This window comes from Phocoena sinus, chromosome 9, assembly GCF_008692025.1.
Source record: "Phocoena sinus isolate mPhoSin1 chromosome 9, mPhoSin1.pri, whole genome shotgun sequence".
Lineage (NCBI taxonomy): Eukaryota > Metazoa > Chordata > Mammalia > Artiodactyla > Phocoenidae > Phocoena > Phocoena sinus.
Window position 1 is genome coordinate 86994129 of NC_045771.1, and position 18084 is coordinate 87012212.

General features: G+C 42.5%; 1 protein-coding gene across 6 annotated transcripts in view; it reads right to left on the bottom strand.

Moving 5' to 3' along the window:
• Positions 1 to 8884, bottom strand: part of NAPEPLD (N-acyl phosphatidylethanolamine phospholipase D) — a 49727-nt gene extending 40843 nt beyond the window's left edge. Inside the window, exons 1-2 of one of the 6 annotated variants that reach the window (XM_032643003.1) lie at positions 8327 to 8453; positions 7723 to 7788 (exon numbers count right to left, since the gene is read on the bottom strand). Coding sequence is in view for 1 of the 6 variants with exons in the window: in XM_032643000.1 (XP_032498891.1) it covers positions 8327 to 8565 (239 nt within the window). In the remaining 5 variants the exon portion in view is untranslated. Of the gene's footprint in view, positions 1 to 7625; positions 7789 to 7896; positions 8137 to 8326 lie in introns of those variants that run through there. The other 5 variants (XM_032643001.1, XM_032643005.1, XM_032643002.1 and 2 more) reach the window with 5 other exon arrangements.
• Between the last annotated feature and the right edge of the window lie 9200 nt (positions 8885 to 18084).

Sequence of the window (18084 nt, forward strand, 5' to 3'; positions counted from 1 at the left end):
CAGAAAAGCAATAAGGAATCAGAGGGCTTAAATGACACTGTCGACCAATGGACTTAATTGATACTTATAGAACATTCCATCCAAATGCAGCAGAATACACATTCTTGAGTGCACATGGACCATTCTCCAGGACTGATCCCATGCTGGGCCACAAAGTGAGCCTCAGTAAATCTAAGAAAATTGAAATCATATCAAGCATCTTCTCTGACCACAACGCTATGAGATTAGAAACTAATCACAAAGAAAGAAAACTAAAAAAACACGTGGAGGCTAACCAATAACACGTTTAGTAACACGTTGTTACTAAACAACCAATGGATCACTGAGGAAATCAAAAAATACCTACCTAGAGACAAATGACAGTGAAAACATGATGATTCAAAACCTATGCGACATAGCAAAAGCAGTTCTAAGAGGGAAGTTATAGCAATACAGTCTTACCTCAGGAAACAAGAAAAATCTCAAATAACCTAACCTTACACCTAAAGCAACTAGAGAAAGAAGAATAAAACCCAAAGTTAGCAGAAGGAAAGAAATCATAAAGATCAGAGCAGAAATAAATAAAATAGAGACAAATAAAAGAACAGAAAAAAGAATTTGAAGCTGGTTCTTTGAAAAGATAAACAAAATAGATAAACCTTTAGCCAGACTCACCAAGAAAAAAAGGGAGAGGGCTCAAATCAATAAAATTAGAAATGAAAAAGGAGGGACTTCCCTGGTGGTCCAGTGGTTAAGACTCCATGCTCCCAATGCAGGGGGCACGGGTTCAATCCCTGATCAGGGAACTAAGATCCCGCATGCTGCATGGTGCAGCCAAAAAAGAAAAAGAAGTGAAAAAGGAGAAGTTACAATGGACACTACAGAAATACAAAGAATCATAAGAGACTACTGCAAGCAACTATATGCCAACTATAAGCCAAACCAAAAAAAAAGGAACCACACTCAGTAATAACTGACATTGTCTATAATAACCCACAGCAGCCTGTACATCATGAGTGCTCAATAACTATTTACTGACTGAATAAATGAACAGGAGCTTAAATCCTAATCACTCTTCACTGAGACAGAGTTAATTGTTTCTGAGAGAATCTGCTGGGAAAAAAATTACAGGAGAAGCAAAAGTAACCAAAGGACAATGAGACAAAATTCAACAAAGGGCATTCCCTCTAAGTCTACTAATTATGGAGATAAAAATTGAAAAATCTTAGGGAATACTTCAGTAGTTGAATTCTATGGTGGTAAAGTGGTGACAAAGTGGTAGAGACCAGAAGACGCCTAGCATGAAATCTAATCCCCCTTTTCTCCTCAGTAACAGAACACCAGTTTTACTTAGGGTAGCTATGCACCAGTTAATGACTACATTTCCACACCTTCCAGCTAGGGATGGCCGATGCAATCGAAGCAGAACTCTTATATAGGAAAGGGAGGCATTCTGGATTCTTCCTGCGTCCTGCTGCCTGGAGCCATTTTGAGCCATGAGTATCATGGCCACTTGTAGGAATGGCATAGACGACTAGGACTTCAGACAGGTCACGTACCAAGCCTGGACCTCGCGACTCTGGACCTCCCCAAACTAATCCTAACTGAAACAATGACCATAACTTGGAAGTTTAGGGACGCTATAAAAACACACAAAGTAACTATCCAAAAACAGAGCCTTCCTAATCCAAACATGGGTACACAGAGCAGCACACATGACTACTGTAAGTATATCGTTTATTGAGCACTTATATGTGTCAGACATTTTATACACATTCATTCTCATTTAATCCTCACAACATTCCCTCAAGGTAGATAGATATTATCCTCACGTCACACGTGACATACCAGAGGTTCACAGAGGTTAATAGTTTACCTGAAGTCAAAAAGCTGGTAACAGTTGGACCTGGAAATCCAACCCAAGTTGATCAGACTCCAAAATCCATGCTCTTTCCACTAATCATGTTCAATATGCACAGAAAATCCAATAAATTTATCTTAAACAGATACCTAGGTTCTAAAGTTAGTTGCATACAGCCAACAGTATGGTCTCAGTGACAAGGCTAGCCTTTCTTGCTTTCAACAATGTCTTTATTCTCCAATGTCTCTTTTATCCCCTCTCAAAGTAAAAAGCACTTAGTAGACACTCAATAAATACCAGTTCCCTTATTTTTCTTTTTATAAATGTACTTATTTATTTATTTATTTATTTTGGCTGTGTTGGGTCTTCGTTGCGGCGAGCGGGGGCTGCTCTTCATTGCGGTGCGTGGGCTTCTCATCGCAGTGGCTTCTCTTGTTGCAGAGCACAGGCTCTAGGCGCGCGGCATTCAGTAGTTGTGGCTCGTGGGCTTCTAGAGTCAGGCGCAGTAGTTGTGGCGCACAGGCTTAGTTGCTCCGGGGCATGTGGGATCTTCCCAGACCAGGGCTTGAACCTGTGTCCCCTGCATTGGCAGGTGGATTCTTAACCACTGCGCCACCAGGGAAGCCCTATAATTGCCCTTTTAATATCACACGGCGATTTCAAATGATGTAACTATCGTATTTAATTGCTAAATTATTTTCGTTTAAAATTACAAGTCCAATGAAGAGACACTTTCAGGTAAGAGGATCAACACCTCGGGGCTTTCCCAGTTTTAGCACTGAAAGTCCTATATCCTGGGAATGCCCTCAGTTCTGGGAAAACCTGAAAGACTGATCACTCTGCAGCCTCAGGGTACCATATATATGCATAGTAATGCCTTCAACAAAATGTATTAAAATGTGGGCAGTGTATACTAAATTGGAGATGAGCTTTATTATAAAGTATGATTTTAAGATATTTGGGCAGCTAAGCAAAAAGAAATTATAAAGCTCTACATAATCATGCTTAACTGAGAGAATGTTGCCGAGAACATCAGACGTTTATGTCAAATTCTTCTGTGATGATATTCGATACGCGCTCCAGCATTCACATTCACCCAGTTAAAACATGGGCTCCGAAAGGCACGCATACATTTACACACGATGGACAGTTTGTCTACATATGAAATTGACACACTAGATGAGGAAAGAATAAGAAAGGAATGGACTTTCAAGTAAGAATTTTTTTTTTTTTTTTTTTGTGGTACGCGGGCCTCTCACTGTTTTGGCCTCTCCCGCCGCGGAGCACAGGCTCCGGACGCGCAGGCCCAGCGGCCATGGCTCACGGGCCCAGCCGCTCCGCGGCAAGTGGAATCCTCCCAGGCCGGGGCACGAACCCGCGTCCCCTGCATCGGCAGGCGGACTCCCAACCACTGCGCCACCAGGGAAGCCCTCAAGTAAGAATTTTAAAGTACGAACGGTCCCCGACTTACAATGGTCCAACTTATGATTTTTTGACTTTACAATGGTGCAAAAGCGATACGCATTCAGTAGAAACACTACTTCAAACTGTGAATTTCGATCTTTTCCCGGGCTAGTAATATGTGGACCAAAAGATACTCTCTTCCCTTGTTGGGCAGAGGCAGCAAGTCACAGCTCCCAGTGGGTGACTGGGGTCGCTGGCTAGCAATCACCAGGGTAAACAACCCATACACTTACAACCACTCTGTTTTTCACTTTTACTATAGTATTCAATAAAGTACATGGGATATACAACACTTTCCTATAAAACAGGCTTTGTGTCAGACTGTAGACTAATGTAAGTGTTCAGAGCATGTTTAAAGTAGGCTAAGCTATGATGTCCGATAGATTAGGTGTATTAAATGCATTTTCAAATTATGATATTTTCAACTTCAGTCATGTTTATGAAGATGTAACCCCATCGTAAGTCAGGAAGATCTGTACCTCATCTCTGTGAAATGGTGGAAACATTTAATTTTGACGTTTCACTTCTGTGGCATCATGAGAGGCTAAAAACTCTTCCAAGAGTAGAAATACGAGAGACTTCCCTAGTGGCACAGTAGTTAAGAATCTGCCTGCCAGTGCAGGGGACACAGGTTCGAGCCCTCGTCCGGGAAGATCCCACATGCAGCAGAGCAACTAAGCCCCTGTCCCACAACTACTGAGCCTGTGCTCTAGAGCCCACAAGCCACAACTACTGAAGCCAGCGCGCCCTAGAGCCCGTACTCCGCAACGAGAAGCCACCGCAATGAGAAGCCCGCGCACCACAATGAAGAGTAGCTCCCGCTCGCCGCAACTAGAGAAAGCCTGTGCACAGCAGCAAAGACCCAACGCAGCCAAAAAAAAAAAAAAAAAGTAGAAACAGGAAATCTGTAAGTTAAGGGGTTGGACCAGCCGCATACGAAGGTCCTTTCTAACTTGAACACTCCATGACCCAAGTCATCATACTGTGACCCCTTTCTTTTACAGGAGAAGCAAGTCAGGGCAGAGAGGTACATGGCACTCCAAGGGTCCAGCTCTGTCTGGTGATGGAGCCTGGACTGCTGATTACCCATATTCTCACCTGAATTATGCCTAGAAACACTTAGAACCAACAGAGCATGTGGTCAGCATGGGGAGATAAATGATACATTTCACCTCATGGTGGGTATTTCACTTAGGTTAGCTCATAAACAGATAAACTAGCCTCAAGTTTAAAAAAGAACTGCGAGCTCAGAAATTCTTTAAACCATCATTAGTTACTTCAACCACAGAATAGCACAATACAGATAGTAGTACTTTGCATTAACTCTCTAAAGAAGCCAAAGGAATGAACACAGTAACTTGAAAAGAAAACGAACATCTTTGTAGTTTGAAAGACCTTCAAAATACAGAAAACAACTTTCAAAACAAATTATTGCTGTCATCCAGTTTTCCTAGCAACAGGATCTTTTGTAAGCAAATCAAGTGTCTGCCCATTTTAAGGGGTGCCAGAACAATGAGGAAGCTTGGTTTTTCTATATTCTGACCATTTCATTCTTATAACTGAGAGAGATTACAGAGGAGCACACAAGTCTACAGGCATTTTTTACTGTCCCTTAAATCTGGGAAGGCCCTCAAATTAGATAAACAGGAAAATCTACTGCCCCCGAGGGGAAAGGTGAATTGTTCTAGGTAGCAGGCGTATACTGAGTTGATTTTCAATCATTTCTGAATTTATGCTGATCCATCTAGATGTCAGCCCTGTGCCCCCATAGCCAATGGTACTTACCATTCACACCCAACAGGTTTAGGGCTGCAACTATGGCTGTGATGCTGACCAAAGTTTGCTGATCCCAACCACTATTACCTTGGCTTCAGTTGGTACCACCCCCTTTCTAATAAGCAGCAGCTGTGTATACACGTATTGGGCCAAAGACCAGGGCTATTGTGCTAAGGAACCCTGGGTAAATTACTAAAATCTCCCAGGCTCTCAGTTTCCTGTTTCCCTCATAGGTGGAAGGGCATTAATAATCTCACATATTGTACGTCTCTAAAACCAAAGTAAATATAAATATATACAAGAATACTTGAAAGAGCTTTGTAAATTATAAAGTTATAATACATTATTTAACCAGCTGAGTTGGCAAAAGACTATCTCTGACATAACAAGACTGCCCCTGGGGATATATGAGTTCATACATAATCTGTCAGAAAAGTCTGTTAATAAAATATTTACTTTGTTATAAGGTAGAAACTAACAAACCATTGTAAAGCAATTATACTCCAATAAAGATGTTAAAAATAAAGTATTAAAAAAATTTAAATACACAATAAATGCTTATTAAATTCAAGACAAGTCAATGAAAGCACTATAGATATAGATAGGTAGAATTTTTCGGTATTCTAGCAGTTAGAATAGCACATTACTTGACTCTCATGCTGGAAATCACATGGGTGATTTTTTAATGCCAGTTTTACATATGCCCTCACAGGCCTTCAGGATAAAGGTGCTCGTTAACCATTAATTATGTGCTCAATCCATTTCCCTAGTAATACTTCAACGAAAACATTTTTTATTTGTATGCATTTCAATCTAAAATGCCCAGATCAACACAGTCCTTCAGCTGCAGCCATATTCTAATTTACAAAAAAAGAGCAGAATGGAATGGAAAAACCCACTATATCTGTTAGGTAGTTAGACATTAGCAGCAAGGAGGTGACAGTGGCGAAAAGAGGGGACTAGTGGAATTACACCCCGACCATCTGACGACCCTCCCCTGACTCCACCCAGAAAGGGAAAACTATGGTCGTGTGGCGAGCAATTTATCCTGATAAAGAGGGAGCACAGTAACACAAGGGGACTTCCCCGGGCTGTGCGTGCCCAGACTAGACAGGCGTGTAACCTAGATAGAGTAAACCAAACTCATTATACCATCATTATAATAAAATCTGCAGGTGGTTTTGCCATTCCCCTTGGGCTCTTCTTAGCGAATCAAGGGTAAGGGCATGCGCAATAAGGAACTTGTTACCTAGCTCGGGGCTGTCAATCAAATAATGACCTCCTGTCACTCACCCACGATTGCGCCCCGCCTCCTCGCAGAGCGCTCCTTATAAACACCCTTAAGCCTGCACAGGAGCTCCTGGCTTCACTTCTTAGAAACAGCCCGCTCTCCCTCTGAGAGTGTAATTATGCTTTAATAAAACTCTGCTTTGTGCTTAAGCCCTAAGTGGTAGTCTGCAATTCTTTGCATGCTATCACAAGGACCGAGATTGCTGGTCCGGGTCTTCCGGTGACCTCCTCGGTTGAAGCTATTTTGACACTACCCACGCCAACCCGGTAACATAACTACAGCTATCTACCACTACAATGAAAAAGCAGAATAAAACAACAAAATTAAAGGCAAATAAGTACTTTGTCAAACACGGACAACATGTTCTTAAAATTTTCCCCAATTTCCCAAGCTCACTAATACTCAAAGTAACATAATACCCTTTTCATACAGGATGACTGTATCATCTAAAGCATAACCAAAACCCAAACCCGATGACAGAATGCTTATATTAAAATATCAGTCAGTTGTAATTGACTAATTTAAAAATTAAATTTTGCAATATGAAATCTGTACAATATAATTTGAAATTGTGAAGGAAAATAAGAGTATGAGAAATACACTATTTTCATCCCTTGGAGACATGAAATTCTTGCAGCAGGAAAGCCTGCAGAATGTAATGAAATAAAATCTGAAAATTGCGACAGTATCTTCAGTTAACTTAAAACAGTTTGAATTGAAATCAATATCTCTCTTACATTTTAAACAGGCCCTAAATTTCTTCTCCAGCAGATCTAAATTTTCTTGCAACAAAATCAGACTACTGTGGGAAATAGGTAATCTTTTTAAAGATTACATAACTTCTTTCTAAATGATATCGACGTCTGCGGCTAAATCAAAACCAGTGAAACTGAAAATAGAAATGGAACTGCTAGATATCCATTCTTAACAAAGATGGAAATTATTTCTTAATTTCCAGAGAGCTGTATCTCAGGAATGACTTTCTCAATAACTTAATTAGAATTATCAAATAGCAAACACTTGATGCTAATTAGCCAAAGTAAACCAGGTGAGTCATATTACAACATATATAGAACAACTGCAGTAAAGACAAGGCCGAAAACCTAGCTACTTTTTGAAGGTTAACTTTTCTCATACTCAATATTTTCCAGGTTCAACTGAGATGTGATGCATCTCAGACTCAGGAGCCTGTATAAGCGTATTTATCTCAACTACCAGGATTACAGCTGAAAAATAAAAAAACTATCTGAATACCTGGTCTGAAAAGCCTGCAATAATATTCAATTTGAGAAACAAACGACCACCGAACAGAAAACTCAAGAAAGCGCCGGCTTCCACCACCTCGCCGCACCTTGCTCCAATCTTTCGCTCTTCATTTCCATTCCATGGTTAGTTTTCAAGATAAAACGGGAGAAACCTGGTGGAACGGATTTTTAGAAATAAATACTACAGGTGAAGCAGAAATAAATTGCTCCAAGGAATTTGTCCACCCACTCATTTACATACAACCAAAAAATACACCCACATGTATTCCAATCGGTGAAGATGCAACCTCGTGATTTGCAGAGGAGACTGGACTTATAACAAATCCCAGAGACGGCTACTCTCCCAAATGAAAAAAATCATGTGGCTCTTCATCCAGGCAGCCTCAGAGATGCGGGCTCCGCACCTCGTGAGGTGCAGAAATTCAAACGAATCCCTGCCACTCACAAGTGCAGCATCTCCGGGATGAGGCAGGGCTCGGGAGCAGGGACCCACCCACATTCCGCTCTACTCCCGGAAGAGTCCAAGCAGCCCCAAGCTGGGGAGTGCGGACCGTTCCACCCAGAGACCGAGAGGAAGCAAGCGGAGCCGGGCGAAGAAAAGGCGCTGGAGGGGAGGGGGGGCAGGGAGGCGGGCGCTAGGCGGGGGGGTGGGCAGGGAGGCAGGGAAGCGGGCACGGAGCGTGGGCTCACCTGACGCGATGGTCGGTCAGGCGCGCGCGGCGCCGCCGCCTCTGCTGCTGCTGTTCGGCCACGGGCCACAGCGCCCCCGGACACAGCGCCCCAGCGCAGCGGAAGGGGCGACGGTGGCCGGCGCCCGGGTTCCTCCGCCCCCGGCTCCGCAGCGCTGGCTCCGCCGAAGGCGTTAACAACTGCAGGCAGCGCCTCAGCGCTCGCCGCCTCACCATCCTGGGGGCGAGCCGGCGCCGCATCCGAGGCCCACTGGGCGCCCCAACGCCGCGCGGGGCCCTGGCCGAGCTAGATTCCGCTCCACGTTGCCCGGTCACTCATTGTGTCCTTCGAATCTGGCAGCCCCGCCAGCGTCAGCCCGGCGCCGGCCGCCGCTCAGGCCTTTACCAAGATGGCCGCCCACCCCTCCCAGGCCCCGGCGCCGAGGCCTTGTTGGTTACAGGAGGCGCTGCGGCACGTTTTGCCCTTCCTGGCCGGGCCCATGCCTCTCTCGCACTCTGCGCAAGCCCTCCTGACACCGAATTTGCTGTCCTGTCCTAGACCCAGAAGCTAAATTTCAGATCGCGTGAACAGCTTCTAGAACACCCGCTCTAATTGCTAAAATTAAATGGGATCTTGGGGGCCTCTCGTAGCCTGCGTGATCATAGTAGACCAGCACCTGGTAGCAGGATACTTACAACCTATGGTGCTACGAGCCTCGTAGCGAAGAAACCAAACTAATTTGAAGTCTGTACAGTAGGTATTGAATATTCATGGCAAGCATTGCCTTGTCACGGTCTGTGCTCATTATTAAAAAGATGTCACAGCTTCCTGGTATACACAGTTCTCATCTAAATTTGTTTTAAAAAAATCTCAGGATGATGACAACAGAGCACCAAATTATGATTCCCAGCTTTTCCCAGGTTTTCCTTTTTGAACTACAGGATGAAATTTACTGTTTCAATAAGTAATTTAAGTATAGACAGATGGAAATGGAATTCAACAATGGGTTTCTGGGCAAAGAGATTCCTCTATAAGAGTCCACGGGGGTGTGTCCACGGGCCAGAAAGAAATGCCCTCTGTCTGGGCAGATACGACTGGTGGAAAATGCAAACCAAACTTTTGCAATTTGAAAGTGACCGCGCCAGTGTAATAGCGTAGGAATGTAAAGAAGATTATGCCAGGTATGGACTTTCACCCCCTCAGGGTAGCTTGCAGCTGTTGCTGAATCTTATTCACTGAAGTGTGATTAAGAGCTGCTTGCTCTTGGGCTGGGCTGAGACTGCACTTACTCAGCGGTATTTCAGGTGCAACAGGAAAAAAAAGACACAGCGCTACAAACCCAAACCGTAAATTGAAGCTACTGTTAGCTTAGGAGGTCTTCACAGTGCTCTTGGTTAAGGAACTTTAAAAAGATGCCCTCTGTTCCCCTCACCCCAATTCTTTATGATGATTTTCAAACATACAGAAAATAGAGATGCCTTTTTGTTACACCGTTTGAATAAATTGCAGACAACAAAATCAATCACCCCTAAATATTTCAGCCTGCCTCTTATAAAGAAAGGACATTCGCCTCAATCACAATACCGTTAGCACACCTAAGGAAACAATTCCCTGATACCATTTAATGTTCAGTCCAGTTTCAAGTTTGTGTGATTGTCCCAAGAATGACTTTTATAGCCTTTTTTTTTCTGAACTAGGCTTATTAACTGCCTAGGCTCATGCATTTGCTTATTATGTTGTTTAAGAAGCAATCTGAAACGTTCGCTTGATAACTCTTCTCTACAAACTTACAGATAAATGGAGACAAATGTTTACAGCTTGTTTCTCACTGAGACCAGGTGCTTTTGATAAGCACATTTATGTAGACCAGGAAAGTCTAGGAGGAATGAATAGTAACCTTTTAGTACAACAGAGATTATAATTGAAGCTGTATTAATTAATGTTTATGCTTTCTAAACATAAACTTTTATGTAGTTTACTACATAAACTTTATGGATTGTGTTGTAATTTCTACTTGACTTCCAAAGCTTAATTTTTCTAGACAATGAAAAGCTGTTTAGTAAAACAATTTCTATCACTCCAGGTAAAACCTCTAGCTTGCCCTGCTTCACAGTACAGAGCAGAATGAACACTGTGCCTTTCACTCATGGTTTAATTTTAGATCCTGACCTGCTGAACTGGGTTTTATTTGTCCTTCCTTCTTACGCCACCCCTAGGAAGTCAAGCATTCAGCATATAACTGTTTGTCTTTTAAACTGTCACTGTTAAAACAACAGGCCTAAAATGGAGTCACTTATGCTAAGCTCCACATCACCAAATGGAGACTCAGAATGTCACCCTCTCCCAGAATAGGAATCTTAAATCAGTCAATCAGGAATCACCTGGTCAGCACTAGTTAATTGGCCTGATAGGCCCATGCCATCCCCTAAAGGAAAGTGACCTGTCACAACCAATCCACTTTCTGCTATTATAACTTCCTGGTCCACTCCCTTCTGCCTGTAAAGGTCTTTCATTTTGTACAACTCCTTGGAGCTTCTATCTGCTAAATGAGATGCTGCCCAATTCATGTATCATTGAAAAAAGCCTGTAAGATCTTTAAAATTTACTCAGTTGAATTTGTTTTAACATTACTTCGTTTTTAAATGTTAATTAATGCTGTAAAGAAGAGGGGCAAATTTACACAGTTCCCTTAAAGTGGCTGGTGGCCAAGGTAACGTTTCTGGAGACTAGTATTAAATGAGCTTATTTTATTTAATTTATTTTTTAAGAGTTTTTCGATGTGGACCATTTTTTAAAGTCTTAATTGAATTTGTTACAACATTGATTCTGTTTTATGTTTTGGGTTTTTCTTTTTTTTTTGGCTGCGAGGCATGTGGGATCCCAGCTCCCCAATCAGGCATCGAACCACAACCCCTGCATTGGAAGGTGAAATTCCAACCACTGGACTGCCAGGGAAGTCCCAAATGAGCTTATTTTAAATACTTCACAAAATGTTAGTTAAATTACTTCTGGGAAACCACATATAAACCAATTTTAGCACAACAGCTCATCTGTAAAGTGAGTTCTGCCATCAGTACTGTCCTTTCCTCTCCCAGCTCCAGGCCTAAAGGCACAGAGGACTAGAGCACAGCGTGACTACTTACTAGAGGGCTTTAATTCAATGTGTATTTATAGCAGCACCTGTGGAATTCAGTTAACTACTGAGTTCACCTCCAGTTAAATCAAAATTTATTTGCATGATCATTAACAATCTATAGATAACTCCGAAAAGCAATAAGGCAGCTAACTTCTAAATCAGTGCTCTGCCATGAACTACCTCTTCGACCTTGGAAAATACCCGTCCCACCTCACCAGGCCCCCACTCCTACCCCACTCCTACAACTGCCACTTGCAGTTGTAACATTTGGTGACTCAAGATTTTGGGGGAAGATATGTGAAGACAGCATGCTGATTACAGGGGGAGTTGGATTACATTAGGCCAATGGTCAGGAAAATTTGACCTGAGGGCCAAATCTCGCCTGCCCCCTGGTTTGTTTTGTTTTTGATTCAAACTATTTTTTTTTTTCAGAATATAAAGTCCTCAACATGTATATTATAGTGATACTTTTTTACTTCTTGTATTGGGGTAAAAAAACACATAACATAAAAATGGTTAAGGTGGTAAATTTTCAATGTACAGTTCAGTAGCATTAAGTATATTCACATTGTTGGGAAACAGATCTCCAGAATTTTTTCATCTTGCAAATCTAAAACTCTATACCCATTAAACAATACCTCTTCTTCCCCTACCCCCTGGCCTTGGTAACCACCATTCTATTTTCTGTTTATGTGGATTTGACTATTTAAATACCTCATCCAAATGGAATTATCCAGTATTTGGTTTTTTTGTGACTGACTTATTTCTCTTAGCGTAATCTTCTCAAGTTTCATCCATGTTGTATTGCAGCACGTGACAAGATTTTCTTCCTTTAAGGCTGAATAATATTCCATTTGCCACATTTTATTTATCCATTCATCCATCAATGGACATTTGGGTTGCTTCCACCTCTTAACTACTGTGAATGGTGCTGCTATGAACATGCGTGTGCAAATCTCTCTTCAAGACCCTGCCTCCCATTTTTTCACCATATACCCAGAGGTGGGATTACTAGATCATATGGCAATTCTCTTTTTTGAGGAACCTCAATACTGCTTTATTGATCTGAAACAAATAGACTGCCAGATATTTCTCCAGCAAAGATGGACTTGGTATCAGCAGAGAACTGCAGTTCAGGGTCTGCAACCATGGTGAGCCATGTGCAAGTCTCCGTATAGCAAGGGAAAGAGCACACTTTTATAGAGGAGGAAAGGAAGTTGGGAGGGCTCAGTAAACAGAGAGTCCATGACTTCTCATTGGCTGAATCCTTGTCAGGAAAGTAGAAAGTAGTCTTTCTTCTTCCTGTTGGGCTCTACTATCATCGCAAGGTGAGAGAGCTCTCCCTTCTGGTCTCCCAACTCTATGTAATTGAGGTTTGCATTTATTAAATTTTTAATACTTTCCATAGTGGCTACATCATTTTACAATTCAACCAACACCAAACAAGTGTTTCAATGTCTCCATATCCTCATCAACACTTGTCATTTTCTGTTTTCTAGATATTAGCCATCCTAATGGGTATGAGGTGATATCTCATTGTGATTTTGATTTGTATTTCTCTGATGATTAGGAATCTTGAACATCTTTTTGTATACTTGTTGGCCATTTATATATCATCTTTAGAGAAGTGTCTATTGAAGTCCTTTGCCCATTTTTAAATTGAGTTATTGGATTTTTTGTTGTTGAGTTATATGATTCTTTATATATTCTGGGTATGATTTGCAAATATTTTCTTCCATTCCATAGGCTGCCTTTTCACTCCATTAGCTGTGTCCTTGATGCACTGAAGTTTGTTTGATATAGACCCATTTGTCTATTCTTACTTTTGTTTTCTGTGCTTTTACTCTCATATCTAAGAAATCATTGCCAAGTCAAATGTCATGTTTTTCTTCTGTTTTCTTCAGTAGTTTTATAGTTTTAGGTTGCCACCTGTTTTTTTTTTTTTTTTTTTTGCCACCTGTTTTTGTATGGCCTGTGAGCTAAGAATGACTTTTTTACAGTTTTACATGTTGGGGGAAAAAAAATCAAAATCAAAAATAATATTTTGCAATACCTGAAAATTACATAAGGTTCAAATTTCAGGGTTCATAAAAAAGTTTTATTGACATAAAGCCACATTAACTCATTTACATATCACCTGACTACTTTTGCACTACAGGGGGCAGAGCTGAGTTGTTGCAACAGAGACATATGACCCACAAAGCCTAAAATATTTACTATCTGACCTTTTACCAAGTTTGCTGACCTCTGTGTTAAACTATTTTTAATTATGAAACTTTAGATGCATTTAAAAAGGAAAAGTGAAAGAGGAAACCGAAGTCACCAATACATATGTATTTTGTGATTCAGAAAAATTATTAGATTTCCAGGGGTTTTTTGAACTTTTATATTTGAGTTTATTCTTCATTTAACTTTTAAAACACCAGTTTTAACTTTAAAAACACTGCTTGTATTGAATATAGACTTCAATTTTTAATTCTTATTAGACTGTCAGGAGGAATCCACTGACAAATCAACCAGAAGAATATGGGAAGACCCGCCATGGTTTTCTCCAATGAGAGAGGAGCCCTCCTACACCTAAGTGGTTCAAAGAATATGACTTGAGGGAAGTCTTCTTCTGGGCACACTGATTGTGAAATATCACTCATTCTTTGTTCTCGTACTTTTTTTTTTTTTTTTTTTTTTTTTTTATGCGGTACGCGGGCCTCCCACTGCTGTGGCCTCTCCCGTCACGGAGCACAGGCTCCGGACCCGCAGGCTCAGCGGCCATGACTCACGGGCCCAGCCGCTCCACGGCATGTGGGATCTTCCCGGACCAGGGCACGAACCCGTGTCCCCTGCATCGGCAGGCGGACTCCCAACCACTGTGCCACCAGGGAAGCCCCTCGTACTTTTTTGCTAATGTTATTTTGGGTTCCCATGCAGCTGAACTACACAGTTACAACAAAAGGCTTAGAATATAGAATCAAACATTTTCCAAAATCTAAACATCAAAAACTGACTGTTAATGTTGAAGGCATTAAGTCTTATTTATCCTCTTCACCCTAGCTAACGAAATAGTCTATCTTACGAAGGTTGGGCCCTAAGATACATTCTTTCCTAATGACTTGTTGGATTAATTGAACTTCTTTTTACATTCAGTTTGCTGCCCAAAGAAACTTGACTTGATTCCTTCACATTATGATGCTTTCATTGCACTGCTTTGTGCAATGTGTGCAGTACCTCTGATTTAGGCACTGCTATTGATAGCAGTGAGTGTAGCTCTGGCCAGACCTGCCACTAGCATATACAGAGCCCAAGGCAAGCGTATTAACAAGGGACATATTCTACATATCTAATTATTTAAAAGCCATAAATCAAGCTGACACATGGTTAAGTAAAACATATTTGATCCTCCTACCCTGACAAAATACACCTTCATAAAGACAAGGAAGCCCAGGTTCTTTGGAGCTCTCAGCCTCCCCAGAGTTCTCCACCAGACCCTGGCCATCCGTCTAGGAGAGCTGGCCTTTGGTCCGTGATACCAGCTCCAGAGCTTTGCTCTGTACCGTGATGGCCTGGAGCTTACCCATATGAACCCTTCCCCATATCTAAGTTCCTTCCATTCCCCGAAGAGCCACCCCTTGGCCACCCATGGGCCTTGGGGTGCATACAGCACTGTGCTGCCTGACCTTGGGAGGGTGGACATGGGGAAGAGGTTCGTGCACACCCTGGAAGCACGCTTGGGAGCATTTTGGCAGGACTCCAAATTCCTGTGTACCTGGAGAGCATTTAGACAGGTCCCTGTGGCACACCCGAGGAGAGGTGCAGCCAAAGGAGGCCAGAGTGGGCTCTCAAGCACAGGGCTTTTTACCTGGGTCTAAGGGTAAAAGACTCAGAACAGTCTTCAGCATGTCCCGAACTGTACACACAGCCAATCCAGAATCAAAAACTATGAACCTCCCCCATCTGTAAAAAAGTTTACTCAGCTAGTCATGTGGCTCTACCATCAGTGATTCAGTGAAAAAATTTTCAGGAGTCCCTTAACCCTTTTTAAATTGCCAACCACATTTCCAGCACAATGTTAATTCAACTTGGATGGCATGTATTATGCGCAGGGAGAGAAAAGACTTCTTCTGGCCTTCTTCCCCCCAAACCCCTCTGGTATCTGATTGTCTAGAGGCTGAGCAACTAATGAGGGTTACTTGTCCCAGTCCTTCCCATCTACCCCTAAATTCCCAAATCTCCAGCCACAAAGAGGTGTGTGTCATCTGCTTCCAATTCAAGAACAAAGAATACTGCTCTCTGTGGTAAACTGCAGAATCCTCTCTTCCCCAGAAAATATTCACTTCCTAAGCCCCAGAATCTGTGAATGTTACCTGTGTGGCAAAACAGACTTACACGTCATCAAGGATCTTAAGATGGGGAGATTAGCCTGGATTATCCAGGTGGGCCCTAAATGTAATCACAAGGGTCCTTAGAAGAGGGAGGGTAGAAGGTCAAAGAGAGAAGAAGGCAAGGCACTTCCCCGGTGGTGCAGTGGTTAAGAATCCGCCTGTCAATGCAGGGGACACGGGTTCGATCCGTGGTCCGGGAAGATCCCACATGCTGCGGAGCAGCTAAGCCTGTGCACCACAACTACAGGGCCTGTGCTCTACAGACCGTGAGCCACAACTACTGAGCCCACGCACTACAACTACTGAAGCCCACGTGCCTAGAATCTGGGAAGAGCCCACATGCCATGGAGCAACTAAGGCCATGCACCACAACTACTGAGCCTTTGTGCCACAACTACTGAAGCCCACGCACCTAGAGCCCGTGCTCCACAACATGAGAAGCCACCGCAATGATTAGAAGCCTGCATACTGCAGCAAAGAGTAGGCCCCTGTTTGCCGCAACTAGAGAAAGCCTACGCACAGCAACAGACCCAACGCAGCCAAAAATAAATTAATTAATTTTAAAAAGAAAGAAAAAAGAAGGCAATGTGGCAACAGCAGCAGGGATTGGTGTGATGCAGTCACAGCCAAGGAAGGTGGGCAGCCTCTAGAAGAAACCAGCCTTGCTGACACACTGAATTTAGCCCAGTGAAAATGATTTTGGCTTTTGGCCTCCAGAACTGAAAGAAAATATATATATGGGTATAAATCACCAAATTTTTTTTTCCTTTTTTTTTTTTTTTTTTTGCGGTACGCGGGCCTCTCACTGTTGTGGCCTCTCCCATTGCGGAGCACAGGCTCAGGACGCGCAGGCTCAGCAGCCATGGCTCACAGGCCCAGCCGCTCCGGGGCATGTGGGATCTTCCCGGACCGGGGCACGAACCCGTGTACCCTGCATCGGCAGGCGGACTCTCAACCACTGTGCCACCAGGGAAGCCCCAAATCACCAAATTTAAGGTACTTTGTTACAGTAGCAATGGAAAACCAACACATTCTCCTTTAAGCAGTCTTTGAACTGTGATAACTATATATATATATATATATATATGTATAAATATTTGTCCATTAGCATAACACTCATGAGTAGACACATAGGTCTAAACTCTATACTGTAACTTCCAGGTTGAGCTCTGAGAGAACCAATTTCCAGGATTTAGAGGATCAAATTTCCAGGTTGGTGCTAGGAGTCATGGTTGGAAGATTCAGAGAAAGGAACAGAAGTCCTAGTGTTGGGAGATATTGGTAGGGAAGCAAAATTTACCAAACCAAAATGTGTCTCTTGGCATGAGGAAGGAACAGAAGACTCGGGAAGTTTTTCTTTGCAGCTCTCACTTAACTGCCTAAAAGAATTTAGATAGAGGACCTATTCCAGGAAAGAACTATCACCAGAGGTATCTATAGTATAATATGAACTAGGTGTGGTAGACAAGGGAGGAACCTAGCAAAGTCTATTAAAATTCCCCTTTGTGTCCCATTGTTGGTTTCGCCCAGCAAACATTTATTTATTGATACTAAACATTTGCTCTCTTCATTCTTCCTATGAATTTACTTCTTTACTTTTGAAGTCCCAGACCCCTACTCCCTTCTCCTTGGTCCAGGATGACATATATACCTCATTTTACTTGGTTCTTTGGAATTTTCTGTGGATTCCCTGTATGTTCATAATTAAATTTCTTTTTTTTCCTCCTGTTAATCTGTCTTATGTCATTTTAATTATTCAACCAGCCAAAAGAACTAAAAGGGGAAGTGGGAAATTTTTTCCCCTCCCGACAGATTGCTTCTGGTCCTGCCATGAACATGTCATTAAGCACCCTGAGCCTCTGTGAGGTTAACCCGCACAATCACTAAGATCCCTTCCAATTCTAAAATTCAGAGCTGTAGCAAAATATGGTTTCCCTTTGAATTTCACATTCACGTGTTACTGCTGTTACAATCGCTCTCCAGCCAACCTTTCCAGCCTCCCTGTCCACCACGAAGCCTGCATGTCAACCACACACACACACACATCCGAGCTTTTGCACACATTTCTTCTTCTGCTTAAAATTATCTTCCCTGGGACTTCCCTGGTGGTACAGTGGTTAAGAATCCGCCTGTCAATACAAGGGACACGGGTTCGATCCCTGGTCCAGGAAGATCCCACATGCCGCGGAGCAACAAAGCCTGTGTGCCACAACTACTGAGCCTGTGTGCCACAACTACTGAAGCCCGTTTGCCTAGAGCCCGTGCTC